The following is a 23,720-nucleotide window of genomic DNA, read 5'->3' as shown; positions in this document are numbered from 1 at the left end:
GAACTGTTGTATTAAACTTAGCATAGTGCTAATGAAATGTAATGCTGATAATTTGAAGTGTTTGGAAATTAAGTAGTGTTCCAGTTATTTATTTTGTAGCCATCAAGTTGGAGATCTTGGTGACTATAGTGTGCGGTTTCTGGTCTTCTGTGAGTAAGGAATTTACAGCATTTCAGTGTGGTTCTGTCACTGTTTATGATGTTATTTTCCTAGACCATATGAAAGTGCTTTTAGTCAGCACCTTATCACAAAGTTTTAGGGTGGTTTTTTTCCCACTCAGCTGGATTTTGAGAAGTAATTTTGTTTAGAATATACATGAAAAGATTAATGCCCACTAAGTTATTTGCTCATTTCAAAACAACTTGAGAATCTGCAGAGGACAAACGGCTTGCAGTTTATAAATTGCCATATGAATTTCCATAGCTCTAAAAGCTTTTTTCCATTTTTTGTAAGCTAATTTGAACTTCATGACTACTCTGTTGCTGTATAAAACATTGTGTAGACATGTCTGCTAATCCACTGCTGTTAACAGTGGTGGAAAACATCACAGCTGTTTACTTTACAATGCCAGCTTTATCTTAACTTGTTTTCTGCTTTCTTTCAAATTGTTTGCGTTACCCTGATCACTGCTAGTTTTAATCACCACTGTATTAAAAAAATGTCCTTGTCTTTTGAGAAAGGTGCTTAACTTATTGAACTAAATGGTAACCTTAGAGGTGTGTGATAGCAGAGTGCAATGGCCATTTTTGTGTCTTATCCCTTTAGTACTATGAAAAATGCTCATTACAGATGACTGACTTTATGCCTCAGTGTTCCAGGCCTGGTTGATTATTTGCATAGTTTTCGGTATGATTCCACACTTAAACTAGTTTATTTCATTTTGTATGAATAATGACAGAGAAATCAAAGAATTATTGATGTTTTACATGGGAGGGGGGGAGTCTTGTCTTGTAGTCCTTCCACCTTAAATAAGGAAGAAAGCTACTGTCAGGTATGACTTCTAGAAAAAAGAAATGTGAATTTTCATGTTCTGAGTTTAATTCTGTGCCAAAAGTTTTTGCTAATATGCTTCAGTAATGAAACTTTTAACTTTTATATTTCAGCAAAATTCCAGCCTTTCTGAATGTGGTGGATATTGCTGGCCTTGTGAAAGGAGCCCACACTGGCCAAGGCTTAGGAAATTCCTTCCTGTCTCATATTAACGCCTGTGATGGGATCTTTCATCTGATGCGTATGTAAACTTACTTATATGCTCTCTATGGCTTAAGGGACAGCATTGTTGTACTCTTAAGACTGTGGAACAAATCTGTTACTATTTTGACTTTTACCATTCAATTCAAAGTTATCAGGTTTTGCGTTTTTCCAACCAAGAAAATCCCCATCCTTTGCTATATAATGGGTGCATCTTTCTTCATTTGCATTGTGCTGAAGACTTAAAAAGGAACTTGGTTTTTGGACGTCTGCAGTAATGGTTTGTTGTTTTCTATTGCTAGTAGGGCATTGCATTTGCTTTGTTTAGTTTTATAAAGGAGGGGGAATGGAATGTGATAATAAAAGGCTGAAATTGAAGTAGAAAATTAAAATACAGAGTTAGTAGCAGGCTCTGGGATGCTGTTCCTTGCAGGGCAAGCCTCACTTCTTTCCTTTTCCTGATTTCTGTGTGACTTATGTTGAGTCTTGTACATGCTCCCCGCACCCCATCTCTGTGAATTCTGAACACTTCTCAGGCCAAGGGCTTTGAATCTCTTTCTTCACCTATTGCCACAATACAGAACTGACCTTCAGAGTTGTATCAGCAGCACTTACAAACTTGGCACTTGAAAGTGCTTGTTTGCAATATACTTGTGTTGAAAAAGGCTTCTGGTCTGAGAAGATTGATATTTGTGCAGATTTGAGGAAACTGGACACCTTTGTTGCTGTCTTTTGACCACTATGCAGTGAGTGATGAAACAATAGAACAAAATAAACGAAAACCACCCTTTTTTATTTGGTGATTGGAGCAAAAACTTTTTTGTGGGCAGGGTGTTTCTAAAACAAAATCCAGAGGCATTGAATATTACTACCTTATAGTACTGATTTAGATGCTTAGAACCCTTGCTCCCATGAGCTTGGTTTTTGAAGCTTATTTATAGAGCAGTGAACTGATGTGCCTCTCTAGTCTGCATGCTTGGTGAAGAGGTAGGTATGCTGCCTCAGTCAAATAAGATTTATTATGCATCAAGAATACCTAGACACTGATTTGGTGCAGAGTGCTGGTATTGTGTTTTTCGTCAAGTGAGGTAAACTTGTGGGGAAAGATATTATATTCTTAGGCTTATACTGTTGAAAAACAGGACATGCTTTTGGGAACTTCAGCCTTTCTTAAGGTGGTCTAGTACCTGGAGGCCATCTGTAACTGTGTGTGTGTGTAGCATTACTTCTTTGAAAACTTGGCCTTATTTGTATTTTATGTCTAGTACTCCTATTTTTTGCTGAAGTTGTTTTGATGCATACTTTCAGTAGAATAGAAAGCTATGGGCTATTGATTGTAGCTAAGCAGTTAACATTTAAAATGAAGACATTTTGAACAGGTGAGACCAGATCCTTATTGGGTAGTGTGAAGTAAGTCTTTTGAGCTTTTACATCATTTTAGGAACTAGTTCGATCTGTGAAGGCTGTATTAGTATACATTGGTGTATTTTAAATATTTATAACTACCCAAGAATCATTGCTTCAGTATCTCTACAAAAAAAGGGGGTCAGTTTCCCAAAATCCATTGTTATCATGGGATTGTAATTACTGTTTTGTCTGGTGTCAGTTGAGAACAAGTGATAAACTCTTTATAATTGCTCTGTTTTGATACCTGTATCATAAATGCTTGTTAGGGAATAGATTGATACAATAGCCAGTGGAGGAGGTGGCTTTTAATCTATATGTTGAATAATCCTAAGCATTTGTTTTGGGTAGCTATTATAAGGGTTAACACCATTTGTATTTTTTTGGGGGATTGAAAGAGGAATGAGACTACTCTTGTGGGGTTTTAAACCATTTGGCTACTTTTTTCAACATCTATTTCTTCTAGTCTTGCATTTACTTGTTACATGTTTCAGTTTCTTTGAAGGATTCTGAAATGTAATGATTGTGAAATCGTTGTTGCTGTTTTTCTGCTTTGGGAACAAAAAAGCTAATGGAATCACTTTTTAAATAGCACTTTTTCCTTTTTCTTTTTAAAATATTAACCCTGCCTTTTACGATGCTCTTGCTATATGTTTTAGCTAGAAGAACGCAAGCTAGCGATGAACTGCCCAATAAACAGAAAACTTTCAAAATATTACTTAGGCATAATAATAATAATGAACCTAATGCAAAATTTTGTGGCTGAGAGCTGTAGAACTACTTTTTTCTTTGCAAAGTACATGTTAGGTCTACTTTCCTTTCCCCATAGTACTACAAAAATGAAGATTTGGCACTAAAAGCTAGTAATAGCCCTTTAGTAAACTAAAAAAAAATCTGTTGGTTACACAGCACAAACTCTAGTTAAAACCTATAACTCACTGAAGTCTTCAACATACTATGCCAGTTTATATTATAAAAATGTAAAAATTTTTATATGCTGTAACATTTTTACATACACCCACCTGTTAAAATTATCTCCAATCTAAAAATCCCTTTTTATGTGTCATAACTGGAGTTCGCACAGTTTCTATCAGGTTATAGAAACTACCTAAATTGCTTTTGTAAATCCCTAAACTTTCCAGATCCTGAGAGGATGAAGCTTCTTTATTGCCCTTTACCAGGGTTTGGTATAAGTTCTTCATGGACTGTGGAACTGGTGCCTTGAGACTGGCTGTCAGTTTTCAGCCTGGTGGGTAGGCACTGCATCTCAGCAGTAATGGAGAAGCTGACTTAAAAGGAACCCAGACAGGTTGTTCCTATTAAAGGAGAATAGGCAGTGGACTGGGGTTGAGGCTTTGTATGCCAGCAAGGTGGAAAGGAGGTGTTGCTGAAGATGAAGGGAAAATGAGAATGATAAAATGCTCCTAAGAAGAGATGCCCTAGGAAGTGATTTGGGGACCATGCTTTTTCAGAGCATGAGAAATTTAGCATTTGTTTTCACCAAGTTTTTGAGACCTGGAACAAATTTTCACCTTTGAGCACTGAAACCGTTGCCCCCTGTTTTTATGCTGTTATAGTATGCACTACTGCTGCCTATGTTAATGGCTCGCATGCGAAGCAGAGCCCTTCAGAGAAGTGGTCTGTTCTTACTTCTGGATGCCAGGCAGAAAGTCAACAGCAGATCCTTGTGGGGTTTTTCTGTAGACTTCAATATACTCAGGCGTGCAGACCTTGAAGAAAGGCTTGTTAGGCTTTGACTTAGCTTGGTTCAGTTGGTATTTTTGCAAAAAGTAGTTTCACAATTAACTCACTCAAGTTGTATTAATTAAAGTAATGGGAGGCAAGGAAGTGGCCAGCTAGGAATAGAGAGCTTTTGTTGAGTAGGATGAACCTAATTACTGAAATATAGTCCTAGGGTAAAGGTTTTGATCCTGTTTTCTTTATTGATTGAGAATGTGTTGAACTATGTTTTGTTTTGGACAAAAAGTTTGTAGTTTTTTCTAGCTGCCATAACAGAATTCGCTGTTGTTACCTCTTCATGTTATGAGGTGTTTTTTGAAGGCTGTTGCTTGCCAGTTTATCCACCACAGGGTGCACAGGTGAGCTGTAGTACACTCAAAGTAATTATAATTACATTTCTGTTGGAACTGTGGAAGTTCTGCATTGTGTTTACCTAGCCTGTTTCTTGCATGGCATAAGGCTGAGGAGAAACAAGATTTATTTCTGTCTGGCTAATCCTCTGCTTTTCTTTATTTAAAAAATGAAAGTACGCCACCTTGAAATGGTTATGGGATTTTCAGCCTTCAAATTTCCATACACTGTTGCTTTCCATGTGAGACACAGTGTTCATTAAATCAATGAAAATGTTTTTTATGACTGAGGTATATTTTGATATATCTAAAGAAACAGCAACATGTGTGAGAACAGCACGTGGTAGGGTAACAGGACAAGTAAAAGGAGAGGCGAGTTTGTATTGAGCACTACTGTATTTTTGTACATGATTAACAGCATGAGGTAGACTCTCTTAGCTCAGCAAACAAGGTGAATAAGTTTTCCTATACAGAATAGAGCAATACATTGTTGGGTTTTGATACTTCCTATAGATTTTTTTCCTGTTAAGCACACAAACTGAACATGAGTTACTGATATTTAAAATAAACCATTTGATCTCATATACTCTTTAAAAAAATATATTTCAGAGGTTATCCCCATTTTTTAAGGGTAGGGGTATATTTTATTCTTGCCTGAAACCAATTATGAAAACCTCAAACAGATATACTTGCTTATTTATTGGCTGAGTGAATGGGGAATTTAATTTTAAAACTCTCTTCTGTCCTGGATAATGGTGTCTACAGCATTAGTGCCATAGTAACCTGACACATGCTTTAAAGCAGTTACAGCTTTGTTCATCTTCTGAGTTTCACTGTTTAATTTGAAACATTTCTGACAGTTCTATTTTCCATGTTTCAGGTGTATTATGGTTTTAACTGAGGCAGCAATGTTTTCGTGGTGGCAGGAGGCAGGCTGTTTGAAGATTTTAATAGTGTTTCTTCCGAAGTTGCATGGCTTTAACCACCTTTCAACTTTTATGGCAGATCAGTCACAAGTACTTGTAGAAAATTACTTTCTTTGTATGGTGCACTAAAAATGGCAACCTTGTTACAAGAGTAAATTTACAAATTACTCTGAAATAATGCTTTGGTGAAGAAAATGGTAGATGTCAGTATTTAGTCCCTGTTACAGCTTCGAGTTTTTGAATGTACTGGATGTTAAACAGCCACAGCTCTTCATGTTTTTGAGTTTCTCTTTCCACTGATATCCCACTGTCCTAGTTATCTAGAAAATATGTTCCACATTTTTCTCTTATTTTTAGTTTCTTTAATGAAATCCAGCCTTTCTCTTCAAAGTTACAGAAATTGGAAGGAAATTTGTCTGTAAAAGTACTTTGCTATCAAATGCTTCTTTTTAATAAATAAAAAACCTTAGGGTTCAATGCCCAATGTTTGAAGTAGGGTAGACAACATTGGCTTTTATGGAAGAACTTGAGTGCTCATCTGCATGCCATTGCCTGGTCTTCCAGTGCTGCAGAGCAACGTGTGAGCTGCCTGTGGTGACATGGTTCTGGAGGAGCACAGGCAGGTGGAGTGGGGAGCTGCTGCTTTTCTCCTTCACCTGGAAGTGCCCTGGCTCCACAGCAGGCAGGGGTAGCTGCCTTTTAGGGGCAGGTTGGGGAGTTTGGTAAGTGATGATCTGTGAAGTCTCATTCTTTGTGACAAGAGTGAAAGAACCATGAAGCTAGACAAACATCCCCTGTGGTCTTATAGAAGTGACCGGTGTGACCAGCATGAATTGGTTCCTAAAAGGCGTTAATTGCCTTTAATATAGTTTTATGTATCTTATCACTGGAAATGTTTAGTACAACCCCTGGTTCTGCCCCCTTCCAGGTTTTAGGTAACTCCTAAACCAGTTAGCCATCGTTTAAGACTTGGATAGATATGAATCATGTGAGCTGAGTGTAGTTTATTCTTATTTGAGATAAACACTAATCAAAACTGAGTTTGACAATATTCATACTGACTTTTGCCCAGCATTTAGAATCAAGTGGACTTGTCTTTATTTTTTTTATCATCACAAGGGTTATTGGGAACTCACGGTTATACTGCCAGTGTTTTGATTTGCCTGCAAAAAATAAAGTGGTGATAACAAAGTTATTTAACTGAGTAAGATGCATCCTCTGTTCTGACTTTTTTACTTTCTGTAAAAATGTATGTATTTTCTGTGTAAAGGTGCTAATCATTCTGTAGCTTTTATATACTTGAAGCACAATGCATTTTTTTCTCCATCTTCTCTAAGAAGAAATCATACCTGCTGATTGCTGCTTCTGGAAGCTGGCCGCTACAAGAGAGGAGGCACATGATGATATCACTTAGCCACATTCCACTGCACTAGCATTTCATTGAACAAAGTATGAGTCGCATCTCATCCCTTCAGCATGCATATTCTGTGCATTGGGAATCATAGTGGCTCTGTTTATGCAGCTGTTGCTTGGCTGTGTTGCTTCTAATATCTGAAGCTGTTTTTTCATCTTTATAATGTGAAAACATTCACCTTGAAATGATGTAAATATAGCTGTCTTACAAATTGTTACTGTCTTTAACATATTTTGGTTCGATTTTTTGAAGATGCTTTGGTTTGATTTTATATTACCAAATGTAATTGCCACCTGTCAAAAGAAAAAAGTTAGGGTTCATCCTTCACAAAAACATTTCACTGTTAAGCTACCAAGGTTTAAAAGTAGTTTGCACTTATTAAACTTGTTAGTGTTACACAAGCAAGATGGATTTCTGTATGTTATTGTGTAGATAATAGTCTTACTGAGGTCTTATATTCCTTCTTACTTGTTGTTAGAATAACTAAATGTTAAATAAAATATTTGGAGTAGCAAACAGTTCAGCTAAACTTTCAGTTAGCTTCCAGTGACTTATCCATATTAAAACAAAAAATTGTGATAGCATTCAAATTAAAGTGGCAGTTGAAGCTGTGTGAAACATTTTATCGTACTGACTAATGCTTGGTTGGTTTTTTGTTTAGGTTTTTTTTTTGGTAAAATATTGTAAAGTGTTTTGATTCTGGGTAAGGCTTTGCATAGGAGATTTTTTCATCAAAGCTGTGAAAATGGCATTCCTCTACATCTTTTAGCAAAATTGTCACTAAAACACAAATAATTTCTGTTAGCAAGGCTATTTTTGCATTGTATGTTGCAATTTCAGAATATCAGGTCACAAAAAACCCCAAACCCAGGGGTAATTCATCTTAGACCATGTATTTGAATTTTACTTCTCAGCATTCAGATAATAAGCCCACCACCTTGAAAGGGAAGGGAGGCTAATAAAGATATTCCTGGAGATGTGTACAAATTTGTTTATAATTTTTTTCCTCATATAGAAAAAAAATGCTTTTGTTGCAGGAGAGGAGGATTTTTCAGAGGCTGCTTAGCTATATCCTATTTCAGACCTTTTGTTCATGTAGATGATAAGAGCAGTCTGTCTCTCTCCAGTGCTAGACTTCTCTCCTCCTTAGAGTGGTTTTGTACCTGCAAGCAGAAACAGAATGCACATGTAACAACCGCTAGATAAATCTAATCAGGCCTTTGCAACCCTCTTGATACTATACCACATTCTGTGTGGTAATGAACAAGACTGGGGAAAGTGCCTTCTGAAGATGGATGAAGTTAAGTTCTGAAGCAAACAACACTGTATAGAGGAATTATGTATGCATACATGTCTTCCTTCCCCTTTTAAATAAGGTGAAGCAGCCAAAAGGAAGCACATTTGGATAAAGCTTTTTTTTTTTTGCTTTTGGGCACAGAAGCCAATCTGAGGCAAACACCCCCCACCCTCACCCCACCCCCAATAAAAAAAGGGATTGGAAGAGGCAATGAGTGGTGGAAAACTGATTTTTTTTCAAGAACTTTCTTGACAAAACATTTGTTGCAGGGAAATACATGCAGTCGTCATTAGTGTTGTGTACCAGCCTTAAGCCATCATGGTGGGCTAGTACTGCCTAGTGCTGCTGGATTTTTCTCTCTGGGTCCAAGGGTGGAAGCACAGTAGCCTTTTTGCTCAGAGTGTTGGAAAAGAGAAGAAATTTTCATACAGACATCTGCTCAGAGAAACTTCCTGAGAAATAACCACATAGGATTGGAGTAAGCATTTGTGCGGGATCTGACAGCGGAGGCAGTAGATGTAAGTGAAATTGGGCATAGATTAGGGGCGAGACCAGGCATCTCATTGGTGGTACAATGGCTGTTACCTTTCTCATGTGCCTACTCTTCAATACAATGATATGGGATGAAGGCTGATGCTGCAAAGCAGTTGTCTGTTGATACAGTCTACTTAGTAGCGTCTGAAGAGCAGAAGAGATCTTTCTTTGTGTTTTGGATAGTAGTACATTATTGGCCAAAAGGGTGGCAGTGGAATTAAAGGATCAGTGTGGGATTCTTGTGAATCTTCTGATGTACAGCTTTAAGTAGCGCTACACTAAACCTAAACCTGCAAGAGGAGGATATTTTGTACACCCACATCCTGTTCAATAGATAGTGCCAGTGCAGGATCAGCTAGCTTAAGTTGGCCAGCTGTGGAAAACTTTTGACTAATCAGTTTTTTCACTTAGGCAAATAAGATTAATTCAGGAAGGACAATAATGTCCAAAGCTACACTATTGCAGAAGAATTTTGCAAGACCTGTCATTCATCCTTGCCACAATATTAGCATCTCTGAGATCTAGGAAGTCACATTGTAACATCACTCTCATCTCCTGCTTTATTGTTGGTGTTTCTTTCCTTTTGGTGTGCATATATGAACAAAACTATAGTTTTGTACCTCAAAACTGTTTGCAGTATGCTGTTTGCAGCTTTTTCTCACAGAGGAGTGAATTTGTTTGCCTGGGCACGTGGGTGCAGCTTGTGGAAAAGTTGCTAGAAATGGTCAGCGCTCTAGTGAGTTAGCCTTTGTCTTTATGGAACAGTAAATTACATCACCAGGCTGAGCGAAAGTGATACCTGACCTTTAATCCATATTATTCTAAGGCCAGGTAACTATAGTTTAAAGCACAAATAAACTCAGGGGTTTAAATAGGCTTTATTCTTAAATTTGTTACAAGTAATTGTTGTTCTGAGAGCTGAATAAGCCTCCCCAGATATATGGGTATAAGGAGCAAGAATGTATACATTGCTGAGTTTTGTAATTTTAATTCCTGATAATGAAATGAATGTCTCATGAATATACTTTACTTCTTCAGAAGGAGTAAGATAAGATGTGAATGTTCAAATGTTTTTGTTACTAATCAAAAACTCCAAAGTTTGTTTTACATTGAGGTTGCCTCATGATGTCACAAGTAGAATTTTGATTGTACAGTACCTAGAAGGTTTCTTTTCAGTCTCAAATATTGAAAAGTCTGTAGTAATTTTAGTTAATGCTAAATGCTAGTTTACTTATACTCATTTAGAAGGAAAATTATTGTTCTTGCATTCTTCTCTAGCCTTTATTGTAGTTTGATAATGCTCTCATTGTAAGTCTCATGCTAATTGAAGTTACAGTGGATTTTGGAACCCACTTTGTCATTCATCTTTAGCCTAATATCCTGTCCCTCTCTATGCCCAATTTCTTATCAGGACAGATGAAAGCATAAAAATTCCTTGTCTAAAGGCCACCACCCTTGCTAGAGTAGCAGCATCTAATGCCATTCTATTTATAGATGGAACTTGTTAAGTTTCCTCAGCAGGGACTTAAAGCTATGACCTCATAGGCCAGAAACAGGAGAGCTACCTACTGAGCTATGAGGGCAATCTCTCAATTCTAAAGAATACGTAGAAAATGTCTAATAGACTGTGCTGTGAGTCATAAAGTACTTGACCAGTAAATCCCCCTCCCCTGAGAATAAAGACCAGGCAGGTTATCTTTACTGAGTCATTGCTATTATTTGACCTACAACTATATTTCTGTGTGTCATATGACAACGTATAATTGCTATTTAGGCAATACAGATAAGAGTTAAGTTTTTCTCTGTAATACTTCAAAAAATTATCAATATGTGATAGTGTTAGAGGGTGTTCAGGTGACTGTTATTGCAACATGTTTGCCTGTTTGAGCGGATGTCTTTACTGATGATGCAGGGTATCCTGGCATTAAGACAGTGATAATTTAATACTTTATATGTAATTTCTTCTTTGCTCTGCCATGGACTTTCTTGAAAGCTTGAAGAGAAAAATACTGCAGTTTGGGTCCTGTCAACCCCCCCGTCCCGCCTCACCCCCCCATCCCCGCTTGTAATATAAACTGTGAAAGCCTGTTTTCCTTTGGCTGGAGGAAGACCACCTCAGACAAGGTAAATTCAACAATTCTTTGTAAGAATTTGGGGACAGAAAAAGATAAAGTGGCTGACTGTCAGCTTCACTTTAATTAGCTGCAGTGATTGCATCAGAAAGGTGAGTGGTCTGTAGGCTGAAAATATTATAGCTTCCCTCTCAGAAAGCTGCTTTCTCAAGAGTGTATTACTCAAAAGATACAGGCAGGGAGGTTTTTTTTGTGTGGCTGTTGTTTTTCTTTAAAATGCAGAGTTTTAATGAAAACTTGGAAATAGGCTCTTAGAAGCACTTCTCTTTCCTAATTTATACCTAGATGGCCATGATGCCTAACGCAGCTGAGGGCATAGACCTGTGTTGGATTTGGAAACAGCAGTAGGAGTTCACTGTTGTTGCTCAGGGACTCTTCATCACTGCCCCATATTGCTCCAGAGTCGAGCATGGCAAGCGAGTATGCAAGTCCATCAATATCAAATGAGCTGATTTAGTTATTGCTGAGGCTGATGTGAAATTAGGCGACTTCATATTAAAATAGACAAGGAGCACTTGTACAAGTGATTGTGGTGTGTCATCTGTGGGAGTGGTGGCCTCCAGATGAGGGGAAATAGTTCTTCTGCTCCTGCTAGAGGTACAAGTAGTGTGGCTTTTAGTGCCTTGAGGCAAGAGACCAAGTTACTCTGAAGATTTTTTTTTTTTCCCCCCTCTTCTTCTGTTTAAATAGGAACTGAAGTGTGAGAATTCTAAGTAAAAAGTCTGGAATGACAGTAATGTAGTTGAAGAAGGGATAAAATATATTTGAAGCACTTGTGAAGAGCAGCAGTGGTGAGCACTGAGAGTGCTCTTTTGTGCTGGCTTATTTTATTTTATTAAAAAGGACGTTGCCATGTCATGGGCCTATGTTCAATTCATATTCCTAAAACAAACGCGCACACATCATTGCACATATGTTCATTGTATTTACATTTATAGTAAGCTATTATGCTTGCAAGTTATTTTGAATGCAGTTTATGCCCTGCTAGGAATGATGGCCCTCAAAATGTAAGCATTAAATTCTCTCTGATTGTTTAGATTTCTTGTATTGGTATTTCTGTGATGTACATACGTGATACTGCTGCATACTGAATAGTGGAGTAAATACTGCAAATGAAGACTGAGAGGAAGCTGGCTCTGGGTTTCTTATTCTGGCTACAAGTTACTTATCCTAGCCAAACTAAAGAAGGCTTAGCTATGCCTTAGGCTAAGATATGTAATTGTAAGACTTAATTAAAATATAATTCCTTTTTTTGTGTGTCAAGCAAATCTGCCAGAGATCCTTGGGCTGTCAGATTACAGTGCTTCCTTTTTCTTTGCCCATAGCCCATGCATGCTTAAAAGTCACTGCACGTTTGAAATCAAGAGTACATCTACCTGTACCGAAGGAACTGCTTTAGGGGTCACACTCAAGCAAAAGATCTGTTCAGTAATCCAGTTCAGATGCAACCTTTTTCAGTCTGTAAGACTGTTTAATAAACTGACAGAAAAACCTTTGGTTTGGTTTCCTTTCAGAATTGCTATTCATTGGAGCAGTTCTGGTTTCCACAATGACCAAAATGCTACTTCTAGAAAAATAGGTGTCTGCTCCTTCCCAAGTCGTACTTTGTGCCTAACTTGTACATGGGATAAGTATGTCTTTTAGTAGCTGAAGCGGCTCCGTACTCCAACACCTTTTCTCATCCACATGCTGCCACTTTCTCCTGTGCTGTTGGAACTCATCGTAGAACTGTGTAGTAAAACGGCTTTTGGCTTTTAAAAATAACCCTATTCTTCTTGCTGTGTTATTTTAAAAATAGGTTGTTTCTCTAATCAGATTTAACACATAATCCGGCAAACAGTTGTGCTGTTCTAGCTGAGGGAGCATTAAGCTGATAGGGCAAGTTGAAAAATGTATGTAAAAAGGCAGCCATAGGAAATCAATGATGCAAATTGCATCCTTTTTTTTATTAGCCTTTTTTTTCCTTCCAAGTCTGCAAGGCTTAGACATGTTTTATTTCAAACCTTGCATGTTGCCCCCTGGAGTCTGAGGAAAACTGACATTTTTATGACTGTTGTGTATGCTGGAGATGTTAGTGAGATGCAGGATTTGGTTGCAGATGTGCCTTTATGCTGCTATTGTAATAAGAGTACTGATGTGGAAATCTGCTGACTTCTTTTGGTGAGCCTTCAACAAACATAGCTGGTATTTTTTCCAGTATGCTTTCCAAAACTTCTCTTCCATCCTGATAAAGCCCAGCTTCACACTGGCTGAGGATGAAGTTTTAATTTTCTGTTTGGCTTTACAGGTGATCATTTATTAATCGGTTATCAACTGCATCTTGGCAGAAATTCTAAAGGTCTGGAGTTTTTTTTCTGTTTGGAAGTTGTCACTCTTGCATTTGCTACTCTCAGGTTTCTCCCAGCTATTTTTTAGTGTATTTCAGGATGTATTTTTATCCTGATATCTTACACGGAGGAACAAAATTAGCATTAGGCTGGATATTTATGTCAGCAGTAGTTGCTAGAGATCCTTTCAAAGCTGTTGTTTTAATGTTGAGGCCAGGGGGTCTGTAGCCTCAAATGATAACCTGAAGCCTCAGTGCCTGGAGGTAATTAACAAAATGCATTCACTATCAGCTCAACCATTTTTTTTTGAGAAATATCTCAGAAATGCTACTTCCAGTTCTTATTTTGAGTTTTGCAGTTAAAGTGGGCCTTTATTTGTTGTTGGATACGACAGCAACAAGATCTTCAGAACCTCATTCTTTGTTCTTAGGTATGGAATTAATTTACTGAGCATTCAAGCATCACATGGTTAATTTCTTTTCTGTTAAAGTTAGTTTAAAAGGCTTTCTTTATAAAATCAAACAGCACCCCTTCTTTCTTCCTTCTCTCTACCTTCTTCCTTCTCTCCCCACCCCCCATATACGTTTTTCTACCAATAACAATGATGGCAGATAAGCTTCCATACCTCAAGCTTACTTTACTAGTTAAACTTTTAAAATGTGTTTGAACATTGGCTTGCATTTCAGTAGTTCCTGAGATAGCTGTTACTGAGATAACAGTTCCTTGGGGCTTACTGAGTATTTTTATGCACCAAGCTTTGGTAATTTGATGTGAAAATTGATGTCTCAAAACTAAATAGCAGTAGGAATGGGAAGTCAAGTGTGTGAAAGAGTTGCAAAAGGGGGGAAATGTATAGCTACAGGAATGTAGGCTACCTGAGAGGGATTGCTTGCTTTCAGAAAAAATATGGAATGCAGCACAGGGAAACTGGAAGATAGGCAGTCTAAGACTCTGGGTTGCGCTGCTCTGCATTTCTCTGAAGTGTCATAAAAGAGAAAGACTAATCCAGTGAACATCACCATAGAAATTTTTTGTGTGTGTGTGTATATATATATGTAGTGTACAAGATAAAAATATTGATGTGTCATATTTTTTAATTGTTAGGGATGGTATGATAAAACTGCCATGCAGAGGAAAAAGTCTAATATCTTGGTATGTGCGTTTAATCTATCCAAAACAGCAAACACTAAAATGTTTTAATCATAAGCAGATGGTTATTTCATAGTTTAATTACAAGGCAGAATATAAAGATTGTTTTGGTATGCTTATTGCATTTTTGCCTTCTCAACTTATCTTCCTTTTTTTTAATGTAACTAAATCAGTCAATACCACTCTAAGTTCCTTTTAAGAAAAAATCCAATTTGAATTATTTGTGTATTCATGGTGTCTTTTATTTTGCCTTGAAGTCTTTTGCACTTAAATGCAAGTTTGAAGTACTATCCTGCATTCTGTGTAGTGTAGACGTTTTAAATTTTTTTTATACCTCTGTGCTTAAAGAAAACAAAACTGTTCATTGGACTGTGCAGTATTACAAAAACCCCAGTGTGTTTCTGTAATGCCACTCATGGCCCAAAACTACATCAAACAACAACTGAAACACATAGCTCTTTCAGCTGGTTTAAAGATCTGAAGTAAAAATTTCCTTCCAACTGTGCTACAATATTCAGCTATTGTTTGAGATCGATACAGGAAAGACAAGTCAGCAAGAAAATATAAAATTTCTTGTCTTAAATTGATTTAATTTATATATCACAAGGTACTGTTTAAGTATTGAGTGTTTTGTGCAATTACAAAACATTGTGAGTGTAGGCAGAGCTTAAGTCAATGGGATCCAGAACCTTACCTCAGTTTCTGCTTTTATCAAAATAATGGATAATTTTCCCTGAGCCATAGTTCATCTTTGTAGTTAGTATGTTGAGCTTTTATTTGTAGGGATTGTTTAGTCATTATGGTAAAACATGTTACAAAAATTTTGATAATGAAGAGTTAAAAAGCTCTTAGTGTTTTCTTTTTATAAGCCACCTGTTGCCTTAGATGCATAAGTATATAAATTCGAACAAAGTGCTCATCACTTGTCAGCCATCAGTGGCAGCATAAAAATTACTTGTGGTGCTTGCTTTGCAAGAAGTTCTTTTGTGTTTGTGACATCAGCTTTGTTTTATACAATTAAAGTATTACACGCTAGAATAATCTAAATTGCAACCACTAAATGGTGATGTAGTTCTTTTTTCATAAAGCTGAATTTGTTTACTGGTAGTATACAGCTACTGACTACTGTTTAATGTGACATGTCCCTTTTGCCTTGAACAATCTTTGGAAAAGGTGGTTTTTTGTGTCCTGTTCTTGTCTCCCACCCCCTCTGTTCCTCCTCCCTTCTCCATTATGGAAGGCTTTACTTGTACTTTTTTTAACAATTAGATATAAAAACACGTTAGGCTTCAGGTTTGTGTTTTGGTTGTTTTTTTTTTCTTCAACTAGCAAATTAATGGCACATGATGATACTGCAACAGAGAAAAAAGCCTTGCAGTAAAGTGATCTGGACTGCAGGAGATGTTTTGTTCCATATGAACACACTTTTGACGTGAATGGAATAGTTTTAGTTTGCACAGTTTAAAATAAAACTGAAAAGCAAACCCTGGTTCTGATAACACACACAGAGTTTTCTGATTCTGACCCTACTGTACTAATGACTGTACAGATACCTACTGAATGGCTTTCTTTGTTGGAAATACCTAATCTGTGATCTTCTACTCCTCAGCTATTGCTCTATTTTTCTTGTATTTATGCGTCTTTCCACTTCAAAGTGAATGGGAAGAATTTGCATGTGACTGGGTTATGATTTCTTAATATTAAGTTGTTTTCCTTGCATTACAACAGATATTCAGTGCTACAGATATTCACTGAAAATACTGCTTTGTTCTCCTCAAATTCTGTAGTCTTGAGAAAAGATGACTTTTTGTGGGAAGTTCAATAAAACAGGTAAAATTAGTATAGTGTTTCGTATGTTTAAGTATGCAGTAGGCCTGTCTTGTTCCACATAACCTTAGTAAAGAAATAACTCGCTTCAAAACTTCCATATACTTTAAATTATCTGAGGCATAGTTCCCATTTGAAGAAATTAGGCTGTAAGAAATCTACATAATTTTTATGTACATACTGATTTTTATTTTAAATTGCTTTATTTTTGTAGGGAATACATGACAACTGTGTAAATCTATACTAATTTGCATGCAGGAGTTACTGGCTTGACTGAATTGGTGTGAAAATCTGTGTGGCTGCATATTAGTCCTGAGGCATTAAAGGCTGCTTTTAGTGGTTGCCCCATCTCCTTTGGCCAGAACACCTGAGACAGGAGTGTATGAGCTCAACTTTCCTATTCTTTCACGTAACACTGATTAAGTAACTTAACCTTCTGAGGAATACTTCACGTTAGGGACCACTTGCCCTTACAACTCCATTTTTTCTCAATCCTCCTCCCCCTTGTACTGATGGTGAAGTGGAATGAATCCAACTCTATTTGCTCATGTGTTCCAGTCACACTGTATGGCCCTGCTGGAATAAGGAGTCTGTTTGTACTGGTTACAACTGGGACAAAAATTCCTGAAGCTTGATACTGAATTTCTTAAAACCAAATATCACAAGGTTGGCAGGTTTGTTTTTTCTAGTTAAAGCTTTTACAAGGGAAGGGGAAAATATGCAGTGGAATTTCAAGGTAATCCCCCAATCTACAAATAAAAAATAAAGTTAAAAGTAGCTTACCATCAAATAACAATTGCAGCATAGTTCCAACAATAATCCTGTAGTGATGGGATATGAAAAGGATGTAAATGTAAGCTAAAGACCATGCAGAACAGTGTTAAAAAGTGCAGCTGTACTCATAGCCTCTTTTCCCATGCAGTGGCTTTGATAAGAATATGATTATTTAATGCTTGCATTTCAGTTATGTTTAAACTGACAAACCATTAAGAACAATCACTTTATCAGGATGATAATTTTTATTCTGTTATTCCGGCATCTTTCTAAGCTGCTAACCGGCAAATTACAGATTCTTGCTCTCATCCTTTTCCATGTTTTCTTGTTGCTGTTTTTCTTGGAATGTGCATGTAAACAAGTAGGAAGACAGAACAAAAGTGACTTTTAAAAAGTACTTCTATATCCTTTCCAAGGGCGGAGTTCTTTTATTTAGTCATACTGTGTGATTTAAATTCCATGAATTACAGTTGAGTTCTGCTCAGTGTGAATAAAGATGGCTTGGTCTGAACCTAAACTAATCAGTATATATTTATAAAAACCAAAAATAAACACCCTCCCTTCTCCTGTATTGATTACATTTGCAGACTGAGATTAATGTCTGTGCCACATAGAATGAATAATTTAGTGTATGAGTTAATTGATCATTTACAAATACGTATTCTTCTTGTGTTGAAAGAGAGAGAATGTTTTCTTGTAGTTGATTTGTCCCATACTGGAATAAAATAACAATATGTGTATGCTTGTTTAAACTAAATTTTTTCCCTTCTCTGTATGTTTTCACTGTGAGTGGTTTTGAGTGTTAATGGATGCAGTTGCACTCCGAGTAAATAATTTGGGTGTTTTGTTATGTGCATATATTTTCCTTTACGTAGAAGTGTTACAGTGTCGCTGTTGGACTCACCTTAGCAGTTGTTAGAACTGGAGAGTGCAGCGTGATTACGCCTAGCAAAATAAAAGGTACCTGCTAGCCGCATCGGCTATTCAACTTTTCAGGTGTCTTGCTCACTAAACCTCAGCAGGGTTTCAATTATTAACATAAAAGAAACCCCATTCAGAATTATTTAATAACTTGTTTTTAGTGAAGCCATATGCTTTTTTTTTTTTAAAGTGGTAGATATTAAGTTTTCATTTTCCGCCCATGTGGTCAGTAAAATGTTGTCATGCTAAGGTATTTTGACTACCTCATTTGAGCATTGTTGTTGAGTAATATGATGGACTAGACACTTCAAAAGGTAAATACATTGTAATTCTGATCTTCCTAATTAGCCACTGCTTCAGAGAAATATTTCACAGCTTTTCCTAGTGTTGCTGTGATGGGAATGTACAGCTTGCTGTTTAATGAACTAAGGGAAGCAATTAAGCCCAGGAGCACAGTGTATACAAGTAGGGTCTGGAGATGTAAATTGTGGTTCCCATATTCAGGCTGTGCAGATGTCTCTGTATCCCCTATAGTAAGGGTGATCAGCTTATGGTGTACAAGCTTGTTCTTGTCTGCCCTGCGCTTGGTCCTTGCTATCGCAGGCTGGGCGGCTTACTCGATTTCTGCTCTGTTGTTGTGTGTCAGGAGCACGTCAGGCCATGGGATTCCCAGGAACGGTGATGCCGGAAGCCCACAGGGGTGGCAGGTGCTACCTGTCTGGAAAGTACCTTCATGCTGCCCAAGCCGCCTGCATACTGACAGGTTGTTGCTGACCGCCACTGTTTTCAGCTTGTGTGTCGCAGTTGCACAAGGAGTCCTTACTTCTTCATGTCCCTTCATCTGGTTCTCATAAGCAACATCCAAATTCCCTCCCTGCTGGAGAGAAACACTGTCTTTGTCAGCGAAAAACCTCAAGTTATGCTTTTCTCTCATCTTTCTGTTTATGGAATTTTTTTTTTTTCTTTTCAGAATTCCTCTGCAAGTGGTAGTAGTTGCTGGTTTGGGATTTTTTGCCTTCCCACTTTTTGTTTTCTTGCAATGTACCAGCGGGGTGATGTTAGTTAACAGGATTTTGTACGTCAGCAGTGCTATTTACTAGAATGTTGTTAATTTCTTGTACTAGAGCAGGGAAAATACGAGAAACAATAATTTGTTTGCAGCCTCAAAGAGCTAAAAGCTTCTTGACTAGAAGGATATCTTTGGGACCACTGCAGCTATGGGAAAATAGTTTTAAATCGAAATGTTAAATTTGGTGGAATTTGATGAGCTAAGTCCCAGTTTAACACAAAGAAATCTCACCCATAAAACCAGTGTGAAGGTTTTGGTCCCCCCCGCCCGGTGTGTGTTAAACTTTGCCTTGGAGAACAAATAGCTATCCTTTGTTTCAGTACAAGCGTAATTATGCGGAAGTACGTTATTTTTGTATTATACAAGCACTGCATAGAAATATTTCCATATAACTAGAATGAAATATTCAGCATGTTTAAGAAGAAAGAGCCTTTTGGAAATATTTGGTAAGGGAAAGATTACTTGTATGATGCAGTTTGAATGCATAAATCAGTTTCATATGTATGGTATGCCACCAGTTTTAATATCTTGATGGAGTGACTAGACGGGTAAGCTGGCCTTGAGGATGGCAATGTGGGGGAGGAAGGCAGATGGAGCCACATCCAAGAGCAAGGCAGCGTCTTCCCGAGGAATGCAAACAGGCTCTAAAGGCCTCTTTTAGGAGGAGGGGATATTGTAATATTATCAGCAATGTTGTGTTGAAAATTGAAAACCAGTAACTGAAAGCACATTGTAAAGAAACAGATGATTTTAATGACTCAGAGAACATTTTTAAGGTTAGTAATCAGCAAACCACAAAGAAAATTATCTTGTGATCAGAGTTCTGATTTTTCACCAAGATCGAGGGCCTAGTCAAAGGTAATCCATCTTCTGTTCACTTAACATGTTTTTCTTAGCTATACTGCCTACCAATTTATTTAAAGAAAAAGATCTGATATATGCATGTACTATTAAATAAAGGACGGAACAGAAACTTAACAGCTTCATAGCTTTTTGGAAATTCCTCTTTTCTTCAATAACATCTCATAAAACTTAAGAAAATTATTTCATAGAAGCAAACAATTGAAAATCAGCATTGAGTAAACACTGGCTTGCTGATAGTAAAATGTGGCCTGTTTTCATACCATTGCAGCAGTTATGCTTTCTTCAAAAATTTCTTTTTGTAGCAGAAAAGTATCTTTTTGATTTGTGTTGCGTTTCTAACCTTTTTGAAGTTCCTGCATGATATTTTCATAAGCTCTGAGCATCAGGGTTTTCCTGCCAAATAGAAGGGAAAGAATCTTAGACGGGTAACATTTTCTTCCGGTGTTATGTGATATGGAATATTTTTATCCCTGATCCAATTTAGGTTAGAACACTTCATTATGTAAAGAGGTACGTATAGTATTCTTTATCAGGGTTGTTAAAAAAGGGTGAAAATTGAACAGTGAACTGTGTCTTCATAGCAAAGTTAAACTGGTTTGAAATAGTAAGGTTACTGAAAAATAGCATGTCATTCCTCTTAAGAGATCTTTTCTGTCAGATTCTTCTCTTTCAAACAGCAGGTGATGTGAAGTCTGCTAGGAGAGGTCTTTTGGCCTCTGGCTTGCTCCGGTCAGCCCTCTTTCCCATGGGCAAATGGCGAGCAGGGTGCAACTTGAGTGAAACTTCATAAAGTGATGGTGGTGCTTGACTTGCTGTTCTGGGGAGCCATCTATAGCAGTAGTGTTAGAGGCATCTATGCAAATGCTTAAATACTTTATATGCCTTTTTCATGTCCTTTGAAATTTTTTTTGTTATCTTTCATCTAATGTGAAAAAGTATAAGTATTGTGGCTCAGCATCTACTGAGAGTCTGCTAGTTTTAGAAACCGTAAAATAATTCCATATATTTTTATAAAAACAATAGCCTCTTCAGGATAGAGAAGGTCCAAGAAAAATGCTACATGATAGCTTTTGGGGAAAAAATTGCAAGGAACCTTGCTACACTAATTGGATGAAGATTTTTTTTTTTAATAGATTTAAGCGCTGATGAACAAGGACTTTCTTCAGGGACTTAAAAAATTGCCAGAAGCATGGTGGCCAGTACGGTCCTTTTCTTCTGGAGAATTTCTTTGAAAGCCAGAGTGTTTTGAGTTGGAGAGGATCTTCATTCTGTCTGTGAATTATTTTTAGGCTTATTTTATGAGGAAAATAAGACCAGTGTCAAACCAGACCTTGAACAAAAGATGTTGCATGCTGGAATTAGCAACAGAGATAGTCTTTTTCAGAGTGCTTTCTGACTGCCTGTGAGTTTGACAGTTTATATCACAACCTATTTAAAAAGTTGTGGTAGCAGCGATATTTAAAAAGGCAGTGGTCAAGTGAAGGATGACAACATTAGGATTGATTATTTTTCATTCTAAGATGTTTAGATTACAAATGCTTTTTATTTTTTAATCAGAGGATGTTTTAAGATACGTTTCCTTGTGCACACACAAAAAAAGCAATTTCTGGTGGCCTGCTTGACCTTTTTGCTGCATGATACAAATGTTCATACTGACATTCATATGTAAAGAACTGTAGATATTTACTTTGAGAATTTGAGCGTACCTTTATAAAGCACTTCTTTTGGTTTTCAAAATTTGAAAAACCCTGCAAAGATATTCATACTCTTGCTGGCCTATAGTGACTAGGGAGCTAAGGCAGTAAATACCACTGAGACAGACAGTCTGTTGTCCATTCGGTGCTGGCCACATGTTTTAGCTTGTGCCTATATGTGAGCACAAAATTCATTGTGGTTGTGTGCCAAACTTTATGGAGGGCCTGATCTTGTTTACTACTAACCAACAACTAATTTGTAGCTGTAATGCTTGTGTTTGCCCATTTAGTAGTTATGAAATTTTGGGGAAAGCTAATACACCTTCATATGCACTGTGTTTGGAAAGTTTAGCAAAGGATGTGCATGACACAATAATTCCTGATGTTGAAAAATTATGTTTGATGATGATGATGATATAAGTGTATATAGAAGCTGGTGACTAATGGTGGGTTACAAATAGTGGGGGAAAAAAATACCAGAAGATATTTTCATATGATAATGTTGGTCTCCAACAAGTCTACTTCTTAGTAGTGTGTGTGTGTACATGCCTTCACCTAGCAAGCATTTTTAGGTGTTACTGTTAATAGAGACAAACATGAAATATAAAATATAATGTAATAAATAGAAGGTGGGTTTAAAAATAGCATGTAAAGGTAAAATATTGCCACTGTTTTAAAGTGGTAATTTAATTACAAAACATAAAGCAATTATCTAATGAAGTCCTGAACTGAGGTTGCAAGCGAGTGCATTTAAAGAACACAGTGGCTGTCTTGGCAGCCGTCCCCTAACTCCAGCCCAGGATGCCATCATCACAGCTCAGGTTTTTCTTTGCTGCTTGTCCCTAGCTGCAGTTGAGGTGCTGTGGTGATGGCAAAATACATCTTACTGACATGAAAATAGTGAAACTGTATTAGTTCTGTAACTTCATGAGTAAGGATAATATAGAGGTTGGGTGTGTTTGCAAATGCTGAGCCATCCTGAGGGGTGCAACAATTTGTATTAATGGCTCTCGACCTATGTGAACCACGTGTCAAAAGGGTAGTCCCTAAACTACTTACCAAACTGCATAGCTTGCATTGACATTTTTAAGTCATAAAGTACTGTAATTTCAAATTCCTTAGTTGAAGTTCTTAATGTTTTAAACAAAAAGGTTTATAACAAACTGGTCCTTATGCTATGGCACTTTATAACATCTTTGTCTTTTTCTATCATTAAGAAAAGTGTTTCTGTAATGTTAATTAGCTAGTAACTGCTGTTTTCAGTGTGCTTTAATTACCGTATGTTGCTTGATTATATGTTATGAAATAAACTTAAGGTTATTCTAGATTGTTAAACAGTGAGCTAATATATAACTACTGTGCTTAAGATGAGGTTTTTCAGATACAGTGGTGGGGATATTGGGAGGAGGAAAGGCTAAAAATGCAGTCTCATTCTTAGTATATGAAGCCAATTTTAAGAATTCCCTTGTAGATTTTAAAATTACTATTTATGAGAAATATCTGGTAAAATACCACGCAAATCATAACTGCATAATCATAGAATAGATTGTAAAGATGTAACACTCAGATGATTTGCATATGTGTTACTAATAGGCATCCTTTGCTGACAGTCTAATTGTACAATACAAGATACTTATAATTTACTATCACTTAATTTTTTTAAAAAATCCTCCTGTTCAAATTACATTTAGTAATAGCTACATTACTAGTAGATAAATTACATGTATGTAGTTCTGTCTGCACATGTTAAGTATTGCTGCAGTGATGGTGGGACTTTTTAATTAGCAAAATGTTTAAATAACTTGGTACTCATGGGCAGTTTTATATTCCATTTCAGATAGAACAATGCTAAATAAAAGGTTGTATTTAATGGTTATATTTGGTCAACAGACAAAAAAGCAAGCTAAGCTTTATAAATGAGTTAAAACTTCTGATAACAAATACATTTGATTACTATATTAAAATTAAAAAGTTGAAATTTTTTTTGAGAAAATTTTTTGGGTATTGTTAAATGTATCCTGTAACTTCTTTGTCTCCTTTAGGAAGATATTTGCAGTAGTTTTTGTATTAGCTATTGACGTAACTGAGTTAACATTGCAAACCACTA

The 23,720-nt window shown here is 36.8% G+C and overlaps 1 protein-coding gene across 3 annotated transcripts in view; it reads left to right on the top strand.

The window, feature by feature from the left end:
- OLA1 (Obg like ATPase 1) overlaps positions 1-23,720 on the top strand; it is a 107,556-nt gene that overhangs the window by 11,150 nt on the left and 72,686 nt on the right. For all 3 annotated transcript variants that reach the window (XM_075093482.1, XM_075093481.1, XM_075093483.1), the window contains exon 4: positions 1,104-1,231. In XM_075093482.1, coding sequence (XP_074949583.1) covers positions 1,104-1,231 — 128 coding nt within the window. The remainder of the gene's footprint in view (positions 1-1,103; positions 1,232-23,720) is intronic.

Source organism: Phalacrocorax aristotelis, chromosome 5 (assembly GCF_949628215.1).
Source record: "Phalacrocorax aristotelis chromosome 5, bGulAri2.1, whole genome shotgun sequence".
Classification (NCBI taxonomy): domain Eukaryota; kingdom Metazoa; phylum Chordata; class Aves; order Suliformes; family Phalacrocoracidae; genus Phalacrocorax; species Phalacrocorax aristotelis.
This window is presented reverse-complemented; position numbering and strand designations above follow the sequence as displayed.